The 25,478-nt window shown below is 49.8% G+C and overlaps 1 protein-coding gene across 3 annotated transcripts in view; it reads left to right on the top strand.

The window, feature by feature from the left end:
• BEND3 (BEN domain containing 3) overlaps positions 1–25,322 on the top strand; it is a 35,041-nt gene extending 9,719 nt beyond the window's left edge. For 2 of the 3 annotated variants that reach the window (XM_041725352.1, XM_041725338.1), the window contains exons 2-4: positions 7,333–7,380; positions 7,884–8,086; positions 21,755–25,322. In XM_041725352.1, the coding sequence (XP_041581286.1) occupies positions 7,344–7,380; positions 7,884–8,086; positions 21,755–24,010 (2,496 nt within the window). In that variant the 5' untranslated portion in view covers positions 7,333–7,343 and the 3' untranslated portion in view covers positions 24,011–25,322. Of the gene's footprint in view, positions 1–6,187; positions 7,196–7,332; positions 7,381–7,883; positions 8,087–21,754 lie in introns of those variants that run through there. The other variant, XM_041725345.1, reaches the window with a different exon arrangement.
• The last annotated feature ends 156 nt before the right edge of the window (positions 25,323–25,478 follow it).

Genomic DNA, 25,478 nt, shown 5'->3' on the forward strand with positions numbered 1-25,478 from the left:
TTATCTTACAGTGTTCACCCATCCTCCCCTCTGACAGAGGTTCCCAGAGTCCCATCTTCCTTATCCAGACCCTCTGTCTCTACTTGGATTGCTTGCGATCAGTCCCTGTAAAGAAGCTGTGCGGTCTGTCGTCCCCTGCAGAGGACAGTGCCCCCGCTGGCACACAGTGGGGGGTGTGCTCCCCGGAGCCCCGGGCAGGGAGGCTTGAGCATGTGCCCAGCCTTCCTGAGCCTGGGATCCCAGACGTGGGAAACGAGATCGTCTCCAAGGTCCTTTTTGTCTCTAAAAGCGTGCCTCAGTTTCCAAATGTGTAAAATGAGACCAACAGGAGTCCCTACCTCATAGGATTGTTAGAGAAGTTAGTTCACTGTAAAGTTTTTTCCACGCGGCATCTTCTACACAGTGTAAAGTATGGATTCTCCTCTGAGCATGTAGGGCCCCGGGCAGCGGGGAGAGGGGTCCCAGGGAATGGCATAGTGCGCCTGCACCCCGGGAGCTGGCCCTGATGGGCACAGGGGGCCGCCCCTCTAGTGCCCTCAGCCCTGCCTGTACATGGGGCGCTCCTTCCCCACGGAAGCACACTACCGTGGCCCTCACCGTCCCCTCCCAGAGAAGCTACTCACTCTGGGTCCTTGTCACTCAGTCTGCTTCCGGGGGGAAGCAGTTTCTAGTTTCTAGAAACTAGTTCGAAGTTTCTAGTTTGAACTAGAAAAAGCAGTGATAGAGGAGTTTCCATGATACATTAAGTGGAAAAACAAGGAACAGGATCCTAAACCTTCCAGTTCCAGCATCTCTTTATATGCTGAAAAAATCACTGAAGACCCCAAGAGCCTTGGCCTATATGGGTTATATCTGTCAATATTTACTGTGCTGGAAGTAAAATGGGGGGGCGCCTGGGTGGCTCAGTCGGTTGGGCATCCGAGTCATGGTTTTCGCTCAGGTCGTGATCTCGGGGTCGTGGCGTTGAGCCCCATGTCGGGCTCCGTGCTTAGTTCGGAGTCTGCTTGGGATTCTCTCTCTCCCTCCGCGTCTCCCCCCTGCTTGCATGCTTTCTCTCTCTCTCTCTCTAAATAAATGAATAAATGAAAGTCTTTAAAAAATTTTTTAAAGAAATTAAAATGGAGAAGTGTTTAAATATTGTTTAAATAACAATTAAAATGGAGAAGTGTTTAAATAAATAATGTTGTTATTTCTCAACATTTGTTAAATCATTTAAAAACAGGGACTCCTGGGTGGCTCAGCAGCTTACCGCCTTCCTTTGGCCCAGGGCGTCATCCTGGAGTTCTGGGATCGAGTCCCACATCGGGCTCCCTGCATGGAGCCTGCTTCTCCCTCTGCCTATGTCTCTGCCTCTCTCTCTGCGTCTCATGAATAAATAAAATCTTTAAGAAAAATCATTTAAAAACAACCATAATATTAAAAGGTAGTGTCAATAATAAAATATTATTTTAATGGATCAATATTTTATGAAAGGTAACTATTATTAATTTATGAAAGGTGACATTAATATTTTAATGAAAGGTAACTATTCTTCCCCTCCAAAAAAAACTTAGTGAAAAGATTGGTATTGTTTATATTCTTTTTTTTTTTTAAAGATTTTATTTTGGGCAGCCCAGGTGGCTCAGCGGTTTAGTGCCGCCTTCAGCCTAGGGCCTGATCTTGGAGACCTGGAATCCAGTCCCATGTTGGGCTTCCTGCATGGAGCCTGCTTCTCCCTCTGCCTGTGTCTCTGCGCCCCCCCCCCCTCTCTCTGTGTCTCTCATAAAGATAAAATCTTAAAAAAAGAAAATTTATTTTTAAAGTCATCTCTACACTGAGCCAGGCGCCCCTGTGCTGTTTACGTGCTTGGCAACTCTCTTTAATACCGGACCTGATAGAAGACAGCTGAATTTGCCTGTCGGCCTCGGAGGTCAGTCTTTTGCAAAATACCACGTCCTGCAGCCTCTGGAAAGCTCTCCTCCGCCGGAGGGGAAAGGGGCAGCGAGAGCGGAGGGGAAAGGGGCAGCGAGAGCGCAGTGGGTATAAAAACAGTTCTCATCTCACGGAACCCTTCCAAGGGTCTTGAATATACTCATAAACTGGCTCTCCAAAAAGAAAAAAAAAAAGAAAGAAAAGACCAAGCTGATTTTCAAAATGTCCAATGTCCGTGGTGTCAAGGCTGTGGCTGCGGCCCAGGTGCGGGCGCCGACCGGCCCCCCAGCGGCAGGACCGCGGCCCCGAGCACCCCAGCACCCCAGCACCCCAGCACCGGCCGTGCTTGCCCAGAGGCTCCCGGGGACCCGGGGACAGTGGGCTTTTAAGCCGCATGTCCTTTTGTACTTCGGGATTTTGTTTCTGGTGCCTGCGGTTCTCCAGTCTTTGGAGGGGAAAAAAAAAGGACTTCAAGTGTGTTCCCTTCTTAAGGTGCGCTCCCCAAATGGGCATCGATGACCTGTAATTCGTGAACCTTCTCCCCGTTTGCATTTCTCTGTGGCATCTCCTGGAATCGTTCTGTCCCGGGGGTGCTGGTTCCCGCTTGTCGCCCCCCCAGACCCTGCCTGTCCTCGCAGACCCTCTTGTCCCCCACCCCCCCAGGAGCTGCAGAGGCCCTGCCCGTGTAGTGCATTGATGTGGCCAATCTGAGCAACTTTGCCTTTGTAATTTGATATTCCAGTGGCTAAAGTGTCTTGTTATTTATTTGTTTATTTTTTTTTTTTGTGTTGTTATTTCTCAACATTTGGGGAATTACCCTCCCTTTTTTTGTGCTTCTTGTGAACGGGAGGCTTCTCTGCCGGGGTCATGCCCCCCCCCGCCCCCCAAAGTCGAACACTGCCCGTCTGGCTCCAGGCAGGAGAGCAGAGGCTCTGAGGCATTTTAATAAAATCACATACACTCTTCCGAGCTGTGCAACATTGAAACCTTTCTGTACCCATGACAGTCACTTAGCCTGAGGCTTCCTAGGCTGCTTGGTTTAAAAAAAAGAGACAAAGAAATGAACATTTTCAGTAATTAAATTAACCCCTGGAGACTGGCTCCGTTTGAGAGTTCCCCCCCCAAGAGGTCATGGATGTCTTAGAACCTGTGGTATTTTAGCCACAGGTGGCAGCTGGCTGCCACTGCCACTTGTCCCTTTGGGTTTGGCCAGGGGTTTTCGCGGCAGGGGACAGCCACCCGCTGGGGGCAAAAGCTGATTCTCCGGGATGTGCAGATGCGTCGTTAAGGCTGCAGTTTGTGAGACGTGGTGAGAGAAATAAGAGCATCCTGGAAAGGAGAGGGTGTGCCGGTGACAGCGCCCCGCAGGCCGGGCGGATCACAGTCCCAGCGGCCCGGTGGCTCCTGCGTAACCTGGGCTTACAGGAGAAACGGAACTTCTGCGGCAGGCCCGGCGTCCACGCGGCCTGAGCAGCCTTGTCACTCGTCTGGGCAGGTGGCCACGTGCGGAGGTAGCGGTGTGCGGCCCTCTCCAGTCCACCCAGCGGGACGCCAACACGGCCACTGTGCCTGCTGCTCCGGGACGCCGGGAAGTGCCCACACGCCCCTCCCGGAGCACCCCTTCTGTACGGTGGGGTACAGTCTGTGCACTGCATGGGACGGGCTGGTTTTCCAGGTAGCCGCCTGCGAGCGAAGGCAGGTCCGGGTGTTCCGCTGCCTCTGGGCAGAGGGATCCACGGTTGGAAACGGGCGCCAGCGCCCATCAGAAGAGCCTTTAAAAAAAGAAAAAAAGATTTTATTTATTTATTAATGAGAGACACACAGAGAGGCAGAGACATAGGCAGAGAGAGAGAAGCAGGCTCCCTGCAGGGAGCCCGCAGGGAGCCCGACATGGGACTCGATCCCGTGTCTCCAGGATCAGGCCCTAGGCAGGCGCCAAACCACCGAGCCCCCCAGGGATCCCTCATTGGAAGACCCTTAACAGAAGGAGGAGGATTCGTGATTTCTGCTCCAGGTGGCTGAGTGGAGATGCACGTAGATTCTTTTTGAACCCTCCTCTTGCCACTTAGCAGCTTGGTGACACTGGACAAGTCACCTACCTTGTGTCCCCTCTGCCCCTTCGATATTCGAATAGTATATTTTCATAATCAAAATGATATTTTGTTTATTTTTTATTAAGATTTTCCTTATTCATGAGAGAGGCAGAGACACAGGCAGAGGGAGAAGCAGGCTCCCCGCAGGTCCCACGCAGGACCCAATCCCAGGACCCGGAGGTCACAACCTGAGCCCAAGGCAGATGCTCAACCACTGAGCCACCCAGGGGACCCCAAAATGATAATTTAAAAATAACTTTTTCTGTTTTCATTGGGGTATAGTTGACACATAAGCATTGTCTGTATTTAAGGGGTATGCCCTTGGTTTCTCTATTGGTAAAATTGGGATTAAAATAGCTCTGGGTGAGAGGGCAGCGTCCGTGAAGTGGCCGACGCGTCTGGCTTACGGTTTGTGGGCAGCTGGTGTCACCGAGGACCCTCGCTCCTGTCCCCGCCGCACGATCAGATGCGTTGTGGGTTCTTCAGGCTTAGCCAGTGGGAGGTTCCCCAGCTTCCCGAGGAGCTGGGCTGCTTTTGCTGGCTGGGTGGGAAGGGGTCCCCGTGCTGTGTGGTCTGGGTTACCTCTGGGCTAACCTAGCATTGGTCACTGGTCTAAGGTGACTCCGGCCCCAAAGCAGTTGCCCTCTGGGTGTCTTGATTGCCCAGGAAGCCGGCCACTGGGAGCCTTGCCACCTCCCCTTCTGGCTTTCTGCCCACCCACGGGTGGCTCAGACGTGTGCTCTTCCTTCACCAGTTTCTGACACGGGACGGTCAGAAGGCAGGTGCTGTGTTGCGTGGTGTGGGTTGGAGAATACCCTTCCTGCCCCCCCGCAGCCCCAGCCCCAGCCCCAGCCCCAGCCCCAGCTCCTGGGGCTCGCTGGGAAAACGCAGTGGGGTAGATAAAATACTAGGTGGCCACGCTGGCCTTGCTCAGCACTCTGGTTCTCGTGCTGTGGTTTTTTCATCGACACCTGTTTTCCTCCAGGATTTGCTTGTCCTTTTAATGCTGTCTGCTTAGCCGAGTCTTTGTGGTTTCTTTCACCTTGACCCTTTCTTTCCCCCAAATAAGCCATCCGCCTTCTCCTCCCTTTCCCACCACTTCTCCCCAGGGAGTAATTTGTTTTGTACGAACCCTGTCTGAGAAGCCGCACTCGGTCCTGCCCATCTGCTCTGCTGCGTCTCACCTCTGCTCTTGATTTCAGGGAGTGGGGTCTGGGCCGGGTGGCAGGGTTTCCAAGGGCGGTTGGCAGGCAGGCGAGGCCCTAAGTGCGTTCCCTTGGGAAGCCTCCTGTCTGGGCTGCGGCTCCGGACACTTGAACTTCTCCCTGGCATTGGCCACCTTCCTGTCTGCAGACTACACTTTGCCTACCTGCCTGTGCCCCCCCCCCCATGGATACCCCACCCCACCCCTGCCCTGGGGGAAGATGTCAAGTTTTTTTCCTTGAATTTAATGGAAATTGTATTTGCTAAGATTCACTGTTGGTAAAATAGCTCTCAGACCCTTGAATCTGACTTACTGTTTTCTCTCAACATCATCTTGTGTGTTACATTTTTCAGATAGCAGATAATTTGGTAAATAGGAATTATTTTCAGTGGGATCCCTGAGTGGCGCAGCGGTTTAGTGCCTGCCTTTGGCCCAGGGCGCGATCCTGGAGACCCGGGATCAAATCCCACGTCGGGCTCCCGGTGCATGGAGCCTGCTTCTCCCTCTGCCTGTGTCTCTGCTTCTCTCTGTGTCTCTCATGAATAAATAAATAAAATCTTTAAAAAAAAAAAAAAGGAATTATTTTCAGTGTAATCGCACTTTCAAATAAATCTTCTATTTTCTTACTTGTGTCTCTGAAAATTAGTCCTGTAGCGATGCCTGTCATAAAGTCATTGTGACATTCTGAGGATAGCACGTCACATCATAAGCACTATATGTGTGTTGCTGTTAGTGAATGTTGAAGTTGTTATTGCGTGCATAGATCACCTAGACTCGGTCACTGTCTCTTGCACCCCACCCCCTCATTCATCCATCTAGAACAAGGGACCACACACCATTTTTTGGGTATTTGTAAATAGTTTACTGGACTTTGTAGATAGCATCCCTCATCCTTCTAGAAATTTCTTAAAAGCTACTTCTTAGTCCTGCTCTCCTCTGATGCTTAAGCAAAATGGGAACTTAGTATCTGCAGGCAGCTCAATCAGTTGTGGGAACCGCAACTCAATGGCAATAGTGCAGGCTGTCCGTGTTTTCCAACGTCACTACCTCATTTACTCCTTATACTATTTATGGATGCTGTTATGTAATTTGGGGAATCTCAGAGACTTAATGCCACTTGTGATCATGGTGTCCGTTCCATTCTGGCTGGGGCAGTGGGAGTGGGAGTCAGGGCTGCCTCTGCACTGGACCCTGGAGCCCCTACAGTGCCCCTCGCTCTCTTGTGGCGCCCCTGCCCCTTTCCTGTCTCATTCCCTCATCGGTAAGAAGAAGGGTTTGGACCAGATTATGTGGAGCTCTAGAGTTTTAAAAACCCACACTGACTCTTCTTGTTGCTTTGGAAGGAAGGGCTAGACCAGTACCATCCAATAAAAATAGAATGTAAGCCACTTATGTAATTTTAAAATCACCAGTAGCTACATTACAAGAAAAGGTGAAATTAATTTTAATAATAAAGTTTTATTTAGCCCAATAAATCTGACATTATCGTTTCAACATATAATCAGCATAAAAAATGATTAGATATTTTACTTTTTTGTTGTTGTTGTTCTGCTACATCTTTGAAATCCAGAGTGTACTTTTATACTTACAGCACATCTTCATTTGGGCTGGCCACACTTCCAGTCCTCAGTAGCCATGTGACTGTTGGCTGCCATCAGGGGCGGCGTGGGTCTTTCTGGAACACCTGGAGTCTCATGACCCGCTCATGTCCAGAGGAGCCTCGGCCTACATCCTCAGCCAGCCTTTTTCATTCTGTGGCTGGAATTTAGAAAGCAGGGACCCACAGGAGATCACCCGAACTTGGGTCTTTTGTAAGACTTGATTTTCTCAAATAACATTCCCCCCTCGGTCTGGAAGTGACTCTGTTGATGCTTTAAGACGCATTCTGCGTGAAGTTCCGGAGAAGTCCCCCAAGAGGGTGTTCGGGAGGCCTGGCTGCTTCTGAGCGACTGCAGGCAAACACTGAGAGGATGCAGTTTTCCATGATGTGAGGGAACAGTATCAGCTTAACCTTCCATTACCCAGAGCCAGGGTTGGGAGGGGAAGGGAATTTCTTATGGGTATGGAGAATTAAGAAATAAATCAAGCAATAAATCAAGACTTTGTCTTTGTCTTTTCATTTAGTGGAATAGAAGATGAACTCAACTGAATTCAGTGAAGATGTAGAAGAAGGTAAAAAAAAAAAGCTTCTTTTTAAAAAGTAATTTTAATTTAATATTTTTTATTAGGTCATACATGATATGGTTCAAAAATATAAAAGGTTACGGAGTGAAAAATCAATAGAAAGCCTCCTCTCACGCTTGCTTCCCATCCCCCTCTGCCCGTACTTACCTGCTGTAAATGTCTTATGTATCTTTCCAGAGTTACTTTTTTTAAAGTATCATTTAAAAGATAGTATTTGTTTCTTTCTCTCCATCTCCAGTCTTTCCCCCAAAAAAGACCTTAAAACCAGTTTTGACCAAAAAGTTCTTGCAGGGTCGTTTTACTGTCTAGCACTAACACGGTAAGATAAACATCGCTAGGTTGGAAAGTGCAGTTGTAATGTGACTAGACTCTATTTTCTGAGTGAGAGTGTCACAGGGCAGCCCGCCAGTACCCCCCGCTCCAGGAACCCTGCTAATCTCCGAGCGGCCCAGTGGTCTTTCCCACTGAGCCCTATTTCTTCTCTGCCACAGTTCTAAAAAATAACACTGTGAAAGTGGAGACAGAGGCCGAAGATGCTGCCCTGGACTGCTCAGTGAGTTCCAGGTCTTCTGAGAAGCACCCTCTGGACAGCGTCTTCACTGCCCTCCAGGATTCCAGCAAGCGAAAGCAGCCGGGTGGCGATGGCCAGCCTGACTCTGTCCCCAGCGTGAAGAGGCGGCGGCTGATTCCCGAGGTGAGGGCCCAGCCCCTTCCGCCGTTTGCTTGGGCTCTGACCCTCAGATGCGCGCTCTCTCTCTCTCTCTCTCACTCTCTCTACTTGTGGGCATCTAGGCGACTGCTAAACCCTTGGGCACGAGAAAGCTTTCATTTCAGCTGTCCCATCCTTGGCTTAAATTTCTAGAAGGTGTCTTTTCTAGCTAGAATTCTTATATATGTCTGGATTCATTATGGGGCTAGGGGAGTCTGCACAGTGCAACCTGCTTTTGAGTTCTTTGTTTTGCTTTGCTCCACTTGCTAGGAAGGACTGTTAAGAAAAGCCTACTGCATTTTACGTAGTACACACTGTACACAGATTCCTGGAATAGTTGAGGGTTGGGAGGTCTTTTCCCGAATTAAGCCCATCTTTTATATTAGGAGAACTTGTTCAGAGAATCTTTTTGTAAACAGAATTCTTTTTTTTTCTTTAAAGATTTTATTTATTTATTCATGAGAAACAGAGAGAGAGAGAGAGAGGCAGAGACACAGGCAGAGGGAGAAGCAGGCTGCATGCATGGAGCCCCATGTGGGACTCGATCCCGGGTCTCCAGAATCACGCCCTGGACTGAAGGCGGTGCTAAACCACTGAGCCACCCGGGCTGCCCAGCAGAATTCTTTTGTAACATACCTGTTACTCCCTAGCCTATGATTTTATGTATGAATTCACTTTATTTTTCTCATCACCTGCTGGCTACATTGAACTTGACTAAATTTTTTTTTTTTTTTTAAACATTTTATTTATTTATGATAGTCACAGAGAGAGAAAGAGAGAGAGGCAGAGACACAGGCAGAGGGAGAAGCAGGCTCCATGCACCGGGAGCCCGACGTGGGATTCGATCCCGGCTCTCCAGGATCGCGCCCTGGGCCAAAGGCAGGCGCCAAACTGCTGCGCCACCCAGGGATCCCCTAAATTTCTTTTTTAAAAAAGAAAACGATTTATTTATTTGAGAGAGAGAGCATGTGCGCTTGCATGCACGAGCAGGAAGGATAGAGGAAAGGGGAGAGAGAATCCTAAGCTGAGCATGGAGCCTCATGCAGGTCCCGATCTCATGAGCCTGAGCTGAAACCGGAAGTTGGACACTTAACCAACTGCACCACCCTGAACTTGGCTAAATTCTAAGAGAGAGAAAGACAACAGAACTGGACATGGTGGCCCCCTCTAGCAACCAGCAGTCCAGGAGGGAGACAAGACACATACACAGAACAGTTAAGACCAAGGAGAGAGAGGCAGCCTTGGGGTATCGGGGTTCTGGCCTAGGATGCTTCACCTCTGCACCTCCCCATGGACCAGCAGTCTACACCTTAAACTCTTAGAAGGACATTTTCCCAAGCTCTCCAACATAGATTCACAGGCTCTTTGAGAGACCCAGAGAGGAATTCAACTGCTGTCTGACTGTCCAAGAGAGCCCATATTTTCAATCTCATTATCATTAGCCAGAACACCATGGAGCATCAGCCTGGGACCCTTTGGGTTGTTACTGGTTTGTTTTAAAGAATTAAAACTATAAGGGACACCTGGGTGGCTCAGCGGAGGTTGAGTGTCTGCCTTTGGGTCAGGGTGTGATCTTAGAGTCCCGGGATTGAGTCCCACATCGGGCTCCCTGCAAGGAGCCTGGTTTTCCCTCTGCCTGGGTCTCTGCTTCTCTTTCTCTGTGTCTCTCATGAAAAAATAAATAAAATCTTAAAAAAAACAACCAAAAAACTATTAGATGCTAGGGCAAATCCAAATAAATTGGAAGTACATGGATTTTAGAGATTTAGTGAGTGAGTCTTCAATAAGTAAAACTGTCATTTACTATAATAAGCAAAATGAGATTAAGATTCTCACCAGGATTTAAATATGCATGTTTATATTATAATGAGCATCAGCCTACATTCTATATTATGGATCATTGAGGGATACCTTTATTTATTTGAGGTTTTTTTTTCCCCAAACAGCTTTTTTTTCCCCCTTAAAGATCTATTTTATTTATTTATTTGAGAGAGTGAGTGAGCAGGGATGGAGAGGCGCAGAGGAAGAGGGATTCCCAGACTCCAGAGCCTGATGTCCGGCTCAGTCTCATAACCCCAGGATCACAGCCTGAGCCAAAACCAGGAGTTGGACCCCCAACTGACTGCACCACCTGGGTGCCACCCCCTCAATTATTTGAGATATAACTCACATACGATGCAATTCACTAATTTAAGTTGTGCAGTTCAGTGGGTTTTTTTGTGTATATTCACAGAGTTTTACAACTATTACTATAATAATGTTTTAGAATATTTTCATCACCCTGCAGAGAACCCCTGTACCCAGTAGCAGTCGCTCCCCATTCCTTTCCTTCAGTGCCTGGCAAGTACTAGTCTACGTTGTCCCTCTGGATTTGTCTATTCTGGATGTTCCATACAAATGGAATCATAGAATATGTGGCCTTTTATGTCTTTCACTTAGCATAACATTTTCAAGGTTCAGCATAACATTTTCAAGGATCATCCGGATGAATTCTTCATTTCTTTTTCATGGCCAAATAATACTCCATCGTAAATATGCCACATTTTGTTCATCCATTTGTCAGTTGATAAGACATTTTGGTTGTTTTGACTTACAACCGTGACTCAGGGACGCCTGGGTGGCTCAGTGATTGAGCATCTGCTTTGGGCTCAGGTCGTGATCCTGCAGTCCCGGGATCAAGTCCCACATCAGGCTTCCTGCATGGAGCCTGCTTCTCCCTCTGCCTGTGTCTCTGCCTCTCTCTCTGTATCTCTTACAAATAAATAAATAAAATAAATAAATAAAATAAAAACAAAACAACCATGACTCATATTCCAACAGTACATTTTAAAAAATCAGTAATGCCCACCTAGGAAAAAAAAGTTGAAATTTTTTATAACTATATGAGCATTTTAAGTAAATTAATTGTGGATATCCCACCCTTGACTCTGGTTGCCCACACCAGCCACTTGCTGTGTGACTTGTGACTCTGGGGACAGTTTTATGTGTGGACAGCAGGTTTCAGTGCAGTGAGTGTTGATTGCAGATGAAATCTCAGACTCCTGACGGCGGAGTGAGATGCATACTGGTAGAATGAGAGCTCTAAGATGGTTAGTAGAATAGCTTGTTTGAAAAACATGTAACCAGGGCACCTGGGTGGTTCAGTGGGTTAGATGTCTGCCTTTGGCTCAGGTCATGATCTCAGGGTCCTGGGATCGAGCCCTATGTTGGGCTCCTGCTCAGCTCCCCCCCGCCACTGCCAGCAGCTCGTGTGCTCTCTTTCTCTCACTCATCTCTCTCAAATAAAGCCTTTAAAAGAAAAAAGAGAAACAGGTAACCATTTTTTCTTATGTTTTATATTACAGCATGATTTATTTATTTATTTATTTATTTAAAGATTTTATTTATTTATTCATGAGAGATAGAGAGAGAGGCAGAGACACAGGCAGAGGGAGAAGCAGGCCCCATGCAGGGAGCCCGATGTGGGACTGGATCCCAGGACTCCCGGATTACGCTCTGGGCCGAAGGCAGACACTCAACCGCTGAGCCACCCAGGCGTCCTTATTACAGCATAATCGATTATCCTTTCTCCTAACAATTGCTACATAGATGTCTCCCACTCCCGTGTTACTGTAAGCAGTGCCGCACCGACTGTCCATATACATAAACCTAGTGTCCTCTGTAGTCTTTCTACGGGTTCAATGCCTCGAGGTTATCCTGCAAGTGTCGAGTTAGTTTGAAAAGCACTAGGTTAGGTTCCTAAAGAAACTCCTGAAAACGTCTTCTTCTGTGTGTCACATTACATTTCTACTTAGGACCAATTCTGTAGACTCCTTCAAGTTTGCAAGTAAAGCCAGAGTTCAAGAAATGGAACACAAAGTTGAGTGTATTGGCTCACTTTTGCCATGTGACAAACCACCCCAAATCTTGGCAGCTTAAAATAACTACGCTTATATTTGTAGTTCTGTGGGTCGGCTGATAGTTCCTGATTTGGCCTGACACAGCTGGGGCTGGGCGATCTGGAATGGCCCCACTGTCGTGTCTGGGGTCTCTGCTCGGCCTGCTGCAGCTTCCCTTCCTGCATGTTCTCCATCCCCCGGGTCCCCTGAGGCCAGTCCAGGCTTGTTCACGTACCATGCAAGAGTTGTAAGAGCAAGAGAGGCCAGGCTCCAGAGCACAGATGCTCTTCACACCTCTGCTTGCATCACTACGTGTGCTGATGTCCCACTGGTCAGAGCAAGTCCCGTGGGCCAGGCTGGACACAGAGGGCCTAAGAACAGGCTCCCCCCACCCACGACGGTAGGAACAACAAACTCATATTGCAGAGAGGCTCTCACACAAGGCTAGGGTAGCTTTTGTCATTTTTTTTTTTTTTTAAGATTTTATGTATTTATTCATGAGAGACAGAGAGAGAGAGACAGAGACAGAGACACAGAGGGAGAAGCAGGCTCCATACAGGAAGCCCGATGTGGGACTCGATCCTGGGTCTCCAGGATCACACCCTGGACTGAAGGCGGCGCTAAACCACTGAGCCACCCAGGCTGCCCAGCTCTTGTCATTTTTATAAAAGTTCACCACAGTAAGAAACAACAAGCACCCCAGGAAGGGATTCTGACCATGTAGAGGCTGGAGTGTGGCCTCTGTGGACCGTCTGAGGTGGTCCCATTGTCTCCTTGCACAATGGAGCCCTTTTTATCCTCTCCTTCAGTATGGTTTTGTTGGAATGGCATCACAGGGGACGGAGTGGGCAGAGAGGGAAGGAGAAGCTTCTTCTGATATGTATTTTAGTTGACTCCTTCAGTATGTGAAGCATTGGGCTGGAACCCAATTGAGGTGGAGGGATTTCCCTGAGCATCGCATAAACGATGGGAAAGTTTCAGAGGCCTCTCAGTTTGGTGAAGCAGCAAGGTTCAGCTGGGACTTCAGGCATCATCCTGGAACTCTGACACTTTTGGAGAAAAGGGAACCAAACTGTATTTGAATATTTCTAGTATCACTCGTCCAATTTACATATTCTAGTTGGGCATTTATGTTTACTTTTCAATAGATTGGATATAGCAGGCAGGTCTAACCTGTTAGATTTTATTTTATTTTATTTTATTTTATTTTATTTTATTTTATTTTTTTACCTGTTAGATTTTAGATTGGAAAAGACATGTTAAGTCTGGATTTTATTTTGAGGGTTTCACTAGTTTTGTTTATTCTCCCTACTATACGTAAGGTAAAGTGGATATCCACGCACTCCTTCCTGTTCTGCAAAAAGAATATATGTAAGTACAAACCTTTTGAAATTCTTGAGGTCCTTGTAGAAAGGTGTCATGCGAATTCAAGGCAGTATTTCCTTTTAAAAGTCTGTGTGAGTTGATGTGTCAGTAAATCAATAGCCTCAGAACCCTTGGGATTTTAGAACAATCCCATCAGTTTTATGAAATTCTAGTATATGTTGATTTTTCAAAATGGCACTAGTTCTAATTCACAGTGAATAGCCCTTGATCCTTCTCCCCCCGAATCTTCTCTGATCCTTCTTACATATAAGGTGGCAGGATGCAGGTGGTGGTTGGGGGCAACGTATGTGGCTTTTTTACTGGAGTGAAACAAGAGGATCCAGGAGGCTGAAACAAGCGATAACCCAAAAAAGTGGAAGAGAAGTTTATGACCAGTGACCGAGTGCCTTCTTGACAAATGGCACCATTCCTTGTTTAATCCAAAAGACAAACCAGTGATGAGGGAAGTAATAGCTCTACCAGACAGATGCGACAAGTCAGGCATAGAAATTAAAGTGCCAGGATCCAGTGGGGCAGCCTTGTTCCTGGTGCGAAGTATCAGGAGTGATTGGGATCACTCACTCCCTGCGCCTGGGGAGGCGAGCCCCACCTCCTCTGGGCCAGCCTGTACGAAGAGTCCGTAGTTACCTCACATTGGTTCCTTGTGTGTGAGGGAGCCCAGCACAGGGCCTGCCCCAGCTCAGCCTTCAGAACCTCCTCGCAGTCCCCATCTCCAGCCTCCCCCTCCCCCTTGTGTCAGCATTCACCTGCCTCCCTCCACACTTACCAGAACCAAAATGGCATGGAATTGCCAAGAGAGACCATCTGACACCCTTTAGGACACCCCAGGCTTGGTGCCCTTGATTCCGAACCCCAGCCACGTCAGGACATAGACCACCTTCCATCTTCTCCCCCAAGCCCGAGGAATAGGGAAGAGGATGAAGGGTGGAGGGTAGGATTTGAGTGGTCACCTTGATGCCAAAGGTACATCACAGTCAGATTCCTGTCAGTGCTGACGACTTGTTCAGAGTGACATTTAGCACAATACTTCGAAGAAACATAAAACCTCCCTCAAAAAACCTAACAAAAGGCTGTATAAAGACTTACTTGGCACCTCCACTGGAAAAGGCTTCATGGCCAAATACAGCAGATGTGGGAGGTGAGTAGCCAACATTTTTATTGGTAATCATCTTTTTGTTCACGGAAGTGGGGGCAATCGTCAAGAGCTGCACGCCAGGCAGGAGTTAGCTTTGTTCTCCTGGGGTTTTTCATTTCTTTGTTTGTTTTTAATGCTAGAGTGTCACTGTGTTTTGTTTTTCCAACTGGAGAATGGAAATGTCATCTCACTCATTCAGTGCAAACATACCGAATACCTCCTAAGCGTCAGTGGCTCTGCTACCAGCTGGAGATTCAAAATAATTTCTGTAACCGCAGCAGAGAGGTGCTGTGCCATTCCCATTTTCTCGAGGCTCAGAAAAGTTAGTGCTCGCGAGCCTGCTTGGTTTCACACTGGGCAGTTCCATCCCGTGCTGGTGGCCCCCAGGGCTGCGCGGTGTTTGTAAGATGTGGGGAGAAGTCCCTGAAGGTGTCCTGGCTTGACGGTTTGCTCCACTCCTGGCCTGTCTCTTCTCCACTGTAATTGCTTTATCTCCCAGATTTGTATTTCTTCAGGCATCAGGGCAATTTCTTCATCTGTTAACAGTATAAGGGTGACCCACAGGGTAAATGCCATGAGGTCAGGGACTGTCTGGCTTGTCCTCCGTGTCCCCGGAGCCTTGCACAGTGCCTGCCAGATGTTGGGCACTTCGTACTATTTGTTTCCTGGCTCTGGCAGGTAGAGAGCTTTCCAGGCCTTATTGCTAACTGTGTCTGGTCGTTTGATGATGGTAATGGTGAAGAGAAAAATTCTCTTGAAAGTGAAAAAGGTAAGCACCACCTCTGCCTTGGTTATTCATTCATGTGGGAGCTGGGAGGGTGGGGCAGAGGTATGCCAACCCCCCCAGGAGCCCATTCACTTGGTTGGCCCTTGATGCCACATGAATTCTCTACTGCGTACTCTCTGGAAGACGTGCTGCTTTCTTGGTGTTCCAGTTTGCCGACTCTCTGGGCACCATTTAGCCACTCCTCATTTGTCGAGCTGAATTCAGTGACTGGCTTGGATTTGGAGTCACGAGGCAAGATGTTTAATGCTTGGAGCGTCTCCCTGGTGACCCAGTCCCTGGGATGTAGCTGGGCAGGGACGCATGGACTCTCCCCTAAGTGGCCTCTTTACCCTCACTTGGAGCCCAACAAGCTCTCTTTTTGTCCATATTCCCCAGCAGAGGGAATTTGGGCATCATCCCCTCTTGAGCCTGAGGGTGGGTGCTAGCAGTAGAATGAAATGCCCTGGCCCAACCCAGGAGAGATGCTGGCACCGCAGAGCCTGAGCTCTGCTGCAGAGTTCCCATATGGCTGGAAGATGAGCCTCGGAGAATTGGGAATGGTGTCAGCCAGACACCCAGTGCCAAGTAGCACAGATTTAAAGATTTCTTGATACTCCTAGACAGCTGAGCAGAGATTTTATCATCAGCAGCAAATGCAGCCAGCCCGTTGTCGCCTTGGCAGCGTTTGCGGAATTAATTGGAACACTGAGTTGACAGGACACCAGCGTCGGGATATCTAAGAACCTTCTCTTTGGTGCTTCCGTTGTGTTTTGTGTGGAATTGTGTATCTAAGGTCTCTGGGAGTGAGGAATGTTGCCCTCTACTGGGACTCTAACTTAATATTTTATTCAAGCAAGTTAGCCAACAATGTTTCTAGTTGATGGCAGTGTTTCTAACATGCTTAGTAGAAACTGAAATATTTTTATTAATGATCCTGAACAGTGAGAGTTTTAGAGGGGATTTCCAGTTCTGATACACTTTGGCCTTCTGCCCGCTGTAGGAACGTGGGGGAGAGCGGTGACTTCTCTTTGTTATTGGCATTCCGACCATTCACCCAGAAAATTTTCCCTGTACTTATTCTCCTTACTGGATATTAATTGGGGCAGACCTCTGTCTAGAATGTGGCACTTTTGCTGCGTTGGATGTTTCTGGTGACCTCTGCACAGAATCTTATTTTATTTATTCACTTATTTTTAAAGATTTTATTTATTCATTCATGAGAGACACAGAGAGAGAGAGAGAGAGAGAGAGAGAGAGGCAGAGACACAGGCAGAGGGAGAAGCAGGCTTCCCGCAAGGAGCCTGATGTGGGACTCGATCCCAGATCCTGGAATCACACTCTGAGCTGAAGGCAGGTGCTCAACCGCTGAGCCACCCGGGTGTCCCCAGAATCTCATTTTAAATGTATTAGTGGGATCACTTGTAAAGCAAAGACCCTTTTTCTAAAACGACTCATAATGTATTTATGATTTTTTTTAGCGATTGCCATTAGAAACTCAAATTCCTCTATATTGGTAAAACCTCATGGTAATCTCACGAGCCACAGGACTTCCAAAATTACTTTGGTGTAATTGAACTTAATGGTGACTAAGTTGCTCACATTTAATTTACGGCCTACGGGAATTAGCAAGCAAGGCACTTTGAACTATCAGGGCCCTGCTTTTGTGACCCCACAGTCACAGATTCTGATAGAGGAATACAGCTCACATACGTGGGTTTGTACGTAAATACACAGAAACGAAATAGAACTTTCCCTCGTTTTCTTACTATATGCCGTGCACCCTGGTATTTTCAATTCTGTTCTCTTTTTTTTTTTTTTTTTCCTCCTCCCTGCCTTTTTCCTTCTTTCTTTCTTCGCCTGGTTATGAACCAACAAATCAACTTCATCTCATGGGTCACGATCCATCCATCGTTCCAGACATACTGTGTTTGGGGTAAAGATTTTTATCTCCATCCCTCCCTTTCTCCAGGTTTCTGGTGTGTGTGTGTGTGTGTGTGTGTGTGTGTGTGTGTGTCTTCCTCCCTTCATAATCCTCTGTCTTCTGCAGGAAGGCAGACAAAAAGGCAGGACAAAAGATATGTAAAGAGCTTAAAACCCCACCTTCATTCAGTGTCCAGTACTCGTCCCCTCCCCCCAGCCTTTGGGGCAAACAGATCCCCGAGAAGTGCCTTTTATGAGTGACTTACCCTGATGCCTTGTACTGGTAGGCAAGTCCTTTTGTGTACTGGCTGAGGGTAATCTTTACAACTAGTTTAATAAAAGGCCCTGTGTGTTACCTCTGCTCTGGCTCAGGAGTAGCATTGCTTAGTAATAATTATATTTTAACAGTGAATATTTATTAAGCACTTACTCTGATTCAGGCAGGGCTTTCCGTGCTTGATCTCATTGCGTCTTCATAACTACCCCGGGAGACCTCCTGTCCTTTATGCCTGAATGTCTAGAAGCCGAGGCACAAAAAAATCATTTGATTTGGCCCAGGTCACGGAGGACCTCCGGAGCTGAGATCTCACCCACACTTTTATTTATGCCTCTCTACAGATGTGTTCTTCATAAGGCTCGTGGCCTATCCGAACAGCTCCCTTTTCTTGGATGTGAGAATGATAGAACACCTTGGCCTGCTTTAGCCATCCGTGCATGTGGCTGACAAACGTTCCGAGCAATTCTGTGTCCCAGGCACTTCGCGAGGTGCTGGGTGGGGAAGGGCTGGGGAATGGCCTGCTCCCATCACGTCAGCAGTCACACAGTGCGATGAGGTTGCAGGCAGTGGGGTGAGGAGACCCCAGGTGGGAGAGGCTCGGGCGGCAGGGCAGGCCATTCACGGGTAGGCTTCTCCCGCCACCCCCCCCCCCCCCAGCAGGCCCCTGGTCCTCTGTCCTTGAGAAGGAGGAAGGATGTAGGAGGGCCAGGTGCCTCTGAACCCTCATTTGCTTATACAAACAAACCCTAGGGAAAGTATTGGCCAGCTCCATGGCATAATTAAAATTCCTCTATCTTCAGGTTCTTACAGAGTGAAGTAGCTTTTCTTTTTTGCATGGTTGTTATCAACAGAGAGGCAGGAGAAAAATCAGCCTGTCTCTGTGTGAGTCAGATTATTCCATTATCTAAAAGACTGAGGGAAAAAAAAAGGGACCAGGAAGTAGTTCATTAATTTAAAATACAAAGTGAAATAGAACATGTGGGTGGTTGAGAGAGATCAAAGTCCTACATGTTTATGTGGCCTCGGTCTCTGTTTTCATCTAGACCTGCGAATGGAGGGGAGCTCTTTAGAAAGGCCTTCCAAGATGGACCTTGGCACCACTGTCTTGCTCACCTGCCATTATAAATCTAGCCTCTTGGGACTGTCTCTCCTCCCTACCCTTTTTAGGCCACAAGAAAAAAACACGTCACGTACTGTTTTGTGCTGGCATTAGTTCCCCGAAGACTTAGACATGACATTGAATCTGCCTGGATGAGACAGAGTGAGAGCAGACACTGTCTTCCAGGCCTTGGCTACTCAGAGAGGGCCCACAGCGCCAGAGAGCTCTTTAGAAAGGCAGGCCCAGGGACGCCTGCCTGCTCAATCAGAAGAGCATGCAACTGTTGATCTCAGGGTCGGGACTTCAAGCCCCGTGTTGGTTGTTCAGATTACTAAAAAAATTAATAAAATTAAAAAAAGAAGAAGAAAGAAATGCAGGCCTAGGGACCAGAATCTGCATTGTAGCAAGATTCCAGTTGAGATTCATAGGTATATTAGGGTTTTAGAAGCACTAGCCTTGGCCACCGTTTTTCCAACCACATTTTTCCCTGGGTGTGGAAACATCCAAAGGATGCACTTTGTTCTTTATCAGTTTTGCAGTTGCCCGGCACACACACCTGTCCGTGAAAGCAAACACTTTGTGCTTCAGCCCTGAGTGGTCATTCCCCTGCACCCACCGCTGCTCGCCAGTTAGCTCTTCTTAATTAAAGCCTCAAAAACACCTTCCAATAAGTTTTTGGGTCAAGTTTAACATCTGTCAAAAACAGCTTTACTAAGCTGTCTTATTAAGTCAGGACTGAAATACAGTGAATGGCACGATACTTAAAGTGTAGCATTTGATAAGTTCTGACGTGTGAGCCCATCACCATGATCAAGATAATAAACATGAATCACGAACTACGATTAAGTTTCCATAGGCTCCTTTACGTCCTTCCTCCACCCCCAGGAAACCCTAATCTGCTTTCCAACAGTATTGGTAGGTTTTTATTTTCTAAAATTTTACATGAATGGAATCCTGCAGTATGGCCTCTTTTGTTTGGCTTCCTTTAGCGTAATTATTTTTAGAGTCCTCGTGAGTACTGTATCAGTTCTGCTGCTGAGTAGTATTCCATTACATGAATGAAACACTGTTTGTTTATCTGTGTATTGATAAAATTCTGGGTTTCCAGCTTTTGGGTGTTTACAGATAGGGCTACCGGGAGCATTTGTGTACAAGTCTTTGTATGATCATGTGTTTTCTGTTTGCTTGGTAAATGAATATCTAGGAATGGAATACCAGATTATATGGTCCGTGTATATTTAACTTTTTAAGAAACTACCAGCTGTTTTCCAAAGTGGTCATACAATTTTATGTCCCCACCAGCAGTGTATGAGACTTTTAGTTCCTACACATCTCCGACACTGGGTGTTGTCTTTTTGTTTGTCTCCATTCTGGTAGGGATGATGAGGGATCTCCCAGTGGGTTTTAATTTGCATGCAACTTATTAATATCTTAATAATCTTTATATGTTTATTTGCTACTTATATATGTCCTTTGAAGTGGTTATTGAAGTCATTAATTGGGTTGTATGTCAATATTGAGTTTGAGAGTTCTTCATTCTATTTATTTATTTATTTATTTATTTAGACTTTTTTTTAAAGATTTTATTTATTTATTTATTCATGAGCGACACAGAGAGAGAGAGAGAGAGAGAGGCAGAGACACAGGCAGAGGGAGAAGCAAGCTCCATGCAGGGAGCCCGATGTGGGACTCGATCCCTGGTCTCCAGAATCATGCCCTGGGCTGCAGGCGGCGCCAAACCACTGCGCCACCGGGGCTGCCCTGTATTCTGGTTTAAAAAAAATTTTTTAGGGACGCCTGGGTGGCTCAGCAGTTGAGTGTCTGCCTTTGGCTCAGGGCGTGATTGCAGAGTCCCAGGATCAAATCCCACATCGGGCTTCTTGTGTGGAACCTGCTCTTCCCTCTGCCTGTGTCTCTGCCTCTCTCTCTCTCACTGTCTGTCATGAATAAATAAACAAAATCTTAAAAAAAAATTTTTTAATAAAGATTTTTCTTATTTGAGAGAGAAGGACAGAGAGAGAGCACGTGTGAGGTGGGAGTACAGAGGGAGAGAGAGAAGTCGACTTCCCCACTGGTCAGGGAGCCTAATTCAGGGCTCGATTCTAGGACCCCAGGATCATGACCTGAGCCAAAGGCAGAGGCTTAACCACCCAGATGCCCCCGTCCACAATCCATTTTGGGTTAATTTCTTTATATGGTATGCGTATGATGGAAGTTTTTGTTTGTTTTTGCATATAAATATCTAATTGTTCAGCATCATTTGTTGAAAAGATTATCTTTTCTCCGTTGAGTTGCCTTTGGGCGTGTATGGAACAGCACTTTTCCATATATACGTAAATAAGCCTCTTAAAATGTTCGGGGCGGGGGTGGGGGGGCTGGCAACAGGGGAAACCACTGGTGAAAGCAACGAGAACTCTGGGTTCTCAAAGGGCCAAGGTGATTTGCTAGCTGGTGCTGGAGCTTGGACTCAAGCTTTGAGGTCTTTAAAGGGGATTTTGGGGGTGCCCTGGAGTCCAGCAGGAGTGGACTTGCAGAGTGCGCCAGTGGTGCTGGGGTGAGCTGAGGAGGTAGTCCCCGAACTCAGTTTTGTGGAGTTTAGTTTTCTCACCATCCTTTGCTGAGCAAGGCTGGCTAGTACCCGGCCAGGACCCCTGGAGAGGCACAGGAGAGGCACTAATTCATTACCTACAGTGGCTGCCCTAAGACGCTGGGGCTCCCCTGGAGAGTGGCTGCCGGACCAGCTGCAGACAGCCACCTAGAAGCCCGGGGACCTGGTCGCCTCATGCGCTCCACAGCTGCGCGGGCTCTAGGACGATCCAGGCCAGCTGTGTTCCAGTCGCAGGTGTCCCTGCGGGCAGCGCTGGGGTTGGCCTGTGCTCCCCGCCGGGCACCTCAGGAGCTGTCCTTTCTGGAGCTGCTGCAGGCAGGGCTCACGGTCCCCACCTGAGAGCCAGCCGCGGAGCCCAGGTCGGAGAAGCCACAGGAAGCTGAAGCCTTCGGGTCCCCAGGAACCCCAGGGGCGAACTGGGGGGGCGGCGGTTGCTGTGGGCTGTGCAGCCCTGGCGCTGCAGAGGGAGCCGGGGCCGAGGCTGCACGCTTGCAGGTGGGGGCCCCGCTCTGAGCCTGGGCCCTGGGCCGGGTAGGACCTCAGGGCGGCCTGACACGCGGCCTAACACCCAGTTTGTTTTGCAGGCGCTCCTCGCGGGCATGCGCAACCGGGAGAACAGCTCGCCCTGCCAGGGCAACGGGGAGCCGGCGGGCAGGGGCAAGGCCCCGGGCGTGGGGTGGCCCGGCGACGAGGAGCCCTGCAACGACGCGACCGCCCCGTCCTACAAGAAACCTCTGTACGGCATCTCGCACAAGATCATGGAGAAGAAGAACCCCCCGGCCGGGGACGGGCTCAGCACCTACGAGCTCTTTGAAAAGGCGAACGCCAGCAACAGCCCGTCTCCGCTGCGGCTCCTGAACGAGCCCCAGAAGCGGGACTGCGGGGGCGGTGGGGGGGCGGCGGCAGCCAGCGACGGGGACCCCAACATCTACTTTCTGATCCAGAAGATGTTCTATATGCTCAACACGCTCTCTTCCAACATGTCCCAGCTGCACAGCAAGGTGGACCTGCTGTCGCTGGAGGTGAGCCGCATCAAGAAGCAGGTGAGCCCCAGCGAGATGGTGGCCAAGTTCCAGCCGCCCCCCGAGTACCAGCTCACGGCGGCGGAGCTCAAGCAGATCGTGGACCAGAGCCTGTCGGGCGGCGACCTGGCCTGCCGCCTGCTGGTGCAGCTCTTCCCGGAGCTCTTCAGCGACGTGGACTTCTCCCGCGGCTGCAGTGCGTGCGGCTTCGCGGCCAAGCGCAAGCTGGAGTCGCTGCACCTGCAGCTCATCCGCAACTACGTGGAGGTCTACTACCCGTCGGTGAAGGACACGGCCGTGTGGCAGGCCGAGTGCCTGCCGCAGCTCAACGACTTCTTCAGCCGCTTCTGGGCCCAGCGGGAAATGGAGGACAGCCAGCCCGGCGGCCAGGTCGCCGGCTTCTTCGAGGCCGAGCAGGTGGACGCGGGCCACTTCCTGGACAGCAAGGACCAGGAGGAGGCCCTGTCCCTGGAGCGGAGCAGCACCATCGCCTCGGACCACGTGGTGGACACGCAGGACCTCACCGAGTTCCTGGACGAAGCCTCGTCGCCCGGCGAGTTCGCCGTGTTCCTTCTGCACCGGCTCTTCCCCGAGCTCTTCGACCACCGCAAGCTGGGCGAGCAGTTCAGCTGCTACGGGGACGGCGGCAAGCAGGAGCTGGACCCGCAGCGGCTGCAGATCATCCGCAACTACACGGAGATCTACTTCCCCGACATGCAGGAGGAGGACGCCTGGCTGCAGCAGTGCGCCCAGCGCCTCAACGACGAGCTCGAGGGCCTGGCGCTGGACGGCGGCAGCGAGGGCGAGGCGGCCCGCGACGACTGCTACGACTCCTCCAGCCTGCCCGACGACATCTCCGTGGTCAAGGTGGAGGACAGCTTCGAGGGCGAGCGGCCCGGCCGGCGGTCCAAGAAGATCTGGCTGGTGCCCATCGACTTCGACAAGCTGGAGATCCCGCAGCCCGACTTCGAGGTGCCGGGCGCCGAGCGCCTGCTCAGCAAGGAGCAGCTGCGCAGCATCTACGAGAGCAGCCTGTCCATCGGCAACTTCGCGTCGCGCCTGCTGGTGCACCTCTTCCCCGAGCTCTTCACGCACGAGAACCTGCGCAAGCAGTACAACTGCAGCGGCTCCCTGGGCAAGAAGCAGCTGGACCCGTCCCGCATCAAGCTCATCCGCCACTACGTGCAGCTGCTGTACCCGCGCGCCAAGAACGACCGCGTCTGGACGCTGGAGTTCGTGGGCAAGCTGGACGAGCGCTGCCGGCGCCGGGACACGGAGCAGCGGCGCTCCTACCAGCAGCAGCGCAAGGTCCACGTGCCGGGCCCCGAGTGCAGGGACCTGGCGAGCTATGCAATCAACCCCGAGAGGTTCCGAGAGGAGTTCGAGGGGCCCCCGCTGCCCCCCGAGAGAAGCAGCAAGGACTTCTGCAAGATCCCCCTGGACGAGCTGGTGGTTCCCTCGCCCGACTTCCCGGTGCCTTCGCCGTACCTGCTGTCGGACAAGGAGGTGCGCGAGATCGTGCAGCAGAGCCTCTCCGTGGGCAACTTCGCCGCGCGGCTCCTGGTCAGGCTCTTCCCCGAACTCTTCACAGCCGAGAACCTGCGGCTGCAGTACAACCACTCGGGCGCCTGCAACAAGAAGCAGCTGGACCCCACGCGCCTGCGGCTCATCCGCCACTACGTGGAGGCCGTGTACCCGGTGGAGAAGATGGAGGAGGTGTGGCACTACGAGTGCATCCCCAGCATCGACGAGCGGTGCCGCCGCCCCAACAGGAAGAAATGTGACATCCTCAAGAAAGCCAAGAAAGTGGAGAAATGACCGGCGGGGGGGCCCCCCCACCCCCACTCCCACCCCGGGGACCGGCGGTTCTTTTAGAGCACGAGGACGGTGTCCACAGACGCGCACCTTATGTCCGTGGGGAGCGGCTTAGTCCATTTGCACACGTGAACACCACCCAGCCACAAGCGGGCGAGGCCCTGCGCTTGGTCTCTCCCCGTCCCGACTCCTGTCCTGTGTCCCCGCGGGGCAGCCGCAGCCGGGGAGGGCGCTGAGCCCGGAGAGTAGAGGGGCCTCAGGAGTAGGGTTCTCCCCTTGGCGGCGTCCCCCGCCCCCTGCGATTTCAAATGCATATTCAGCAGCTCTCCTCTCTCCCGTTCCTCTTCCCACATTTTACATCTTCCATTTTTATTAAAAAAAATTTTTTTTTAATTAAAAAGAAACCCTTTTTAAGGGGAAAAAAGAAATCAGTGGGCTCTTTGGGGGCCGCTTTACTTAGAAAAATTATCTCTTAAATATTGGAGATGAAGTACTGTAAGATGACTTCAGTTGCTGGGATTCTTTTTTTTTTTTTTTTTAAAGATGGTTTCAGATTTATGAAATTTTTAGAAATGCCATGTTCCTGCATGATGGCTAATAATAGCTCCGGGTGGCATAGAGACCGATTTCTGACCTTGTCTTTTACATCCGACTTTGGAAGAGTCAAGATGCCCCTTGGATGGCAGTAGAGGGGATGGAATAGTGTGACGTCCTTTCCCACCATGGTTGCATTCTCCCTTCCGCTGCGGTGCTGAGGAAGGGGCCCACTCACGCGACCTGGCCTATTCCTAGTTGCCACGTCGGTAGAATGTTGTGCTCACTCTCTGTAGACGAGAACACTGGATGATGATGATGATGATGATGATGATGATGACATGAATGTAGATAGACGTGGAAACACGTACACGATGTCATTCTGAGCTGTGTCCTTCCACTGCCCCCTTCCCTCTCTACACAAGGATGCTGTTTGGCGGGGCGGACACATTTCCTTGAAAAACAGTGTGTGTATGAATATTTGGCTTCTTGTTTGAAAGAGGGGCCCCTCTGGGCTCTCCAGAGCTGTTTACTTTCCGTGTGTGTATTTGTGCAACACCCGGGTTCTGGGAGCTGTCTGGTGGCTTCACCACGCCTCAGTGTTGGCCCCTCCCGTCAATAGCACATCCTTGTTCCTCAGGGCAAGCCCAGGCCTTGGGCCCTCTTGGGGATACCTGGCATTGGAAGGTCACAGGTCATTCAAATGGGGCTCCCCTGTCCCTTCCCAGGGTCCACTCAGCTGTCCCCTCACAACCCCCCCCCCCCCCCCCCCAAAGCTCTGCTGCCCTACATCTGGCCGGTCCCGTGGCCTCAGAGTCAGACCTCTCTTCTTTCCTCACTGCTGGGGAAGGTCAGACTGCTCCAGGCCAGTGGCGTACTCTCCAGGACATCCCGTCAGCAAATTCCCCAGCAGGTCAAGTCCTGAGAAACAGTACTT

This window comes from Vulpes lagopus, chromosome 1, assembly GCF_018345385.1.
Source record: "Vulpes lagopus strain Blue_001 chromosome 1, ASM1834538v1, whole genome shotgun sequence".
Lineage (NCBI taxonomy): Eukaryota > Metazoa > Chordata > Mammalia > Carnivora > Canidae > Vulpes > Vulpes lagopus.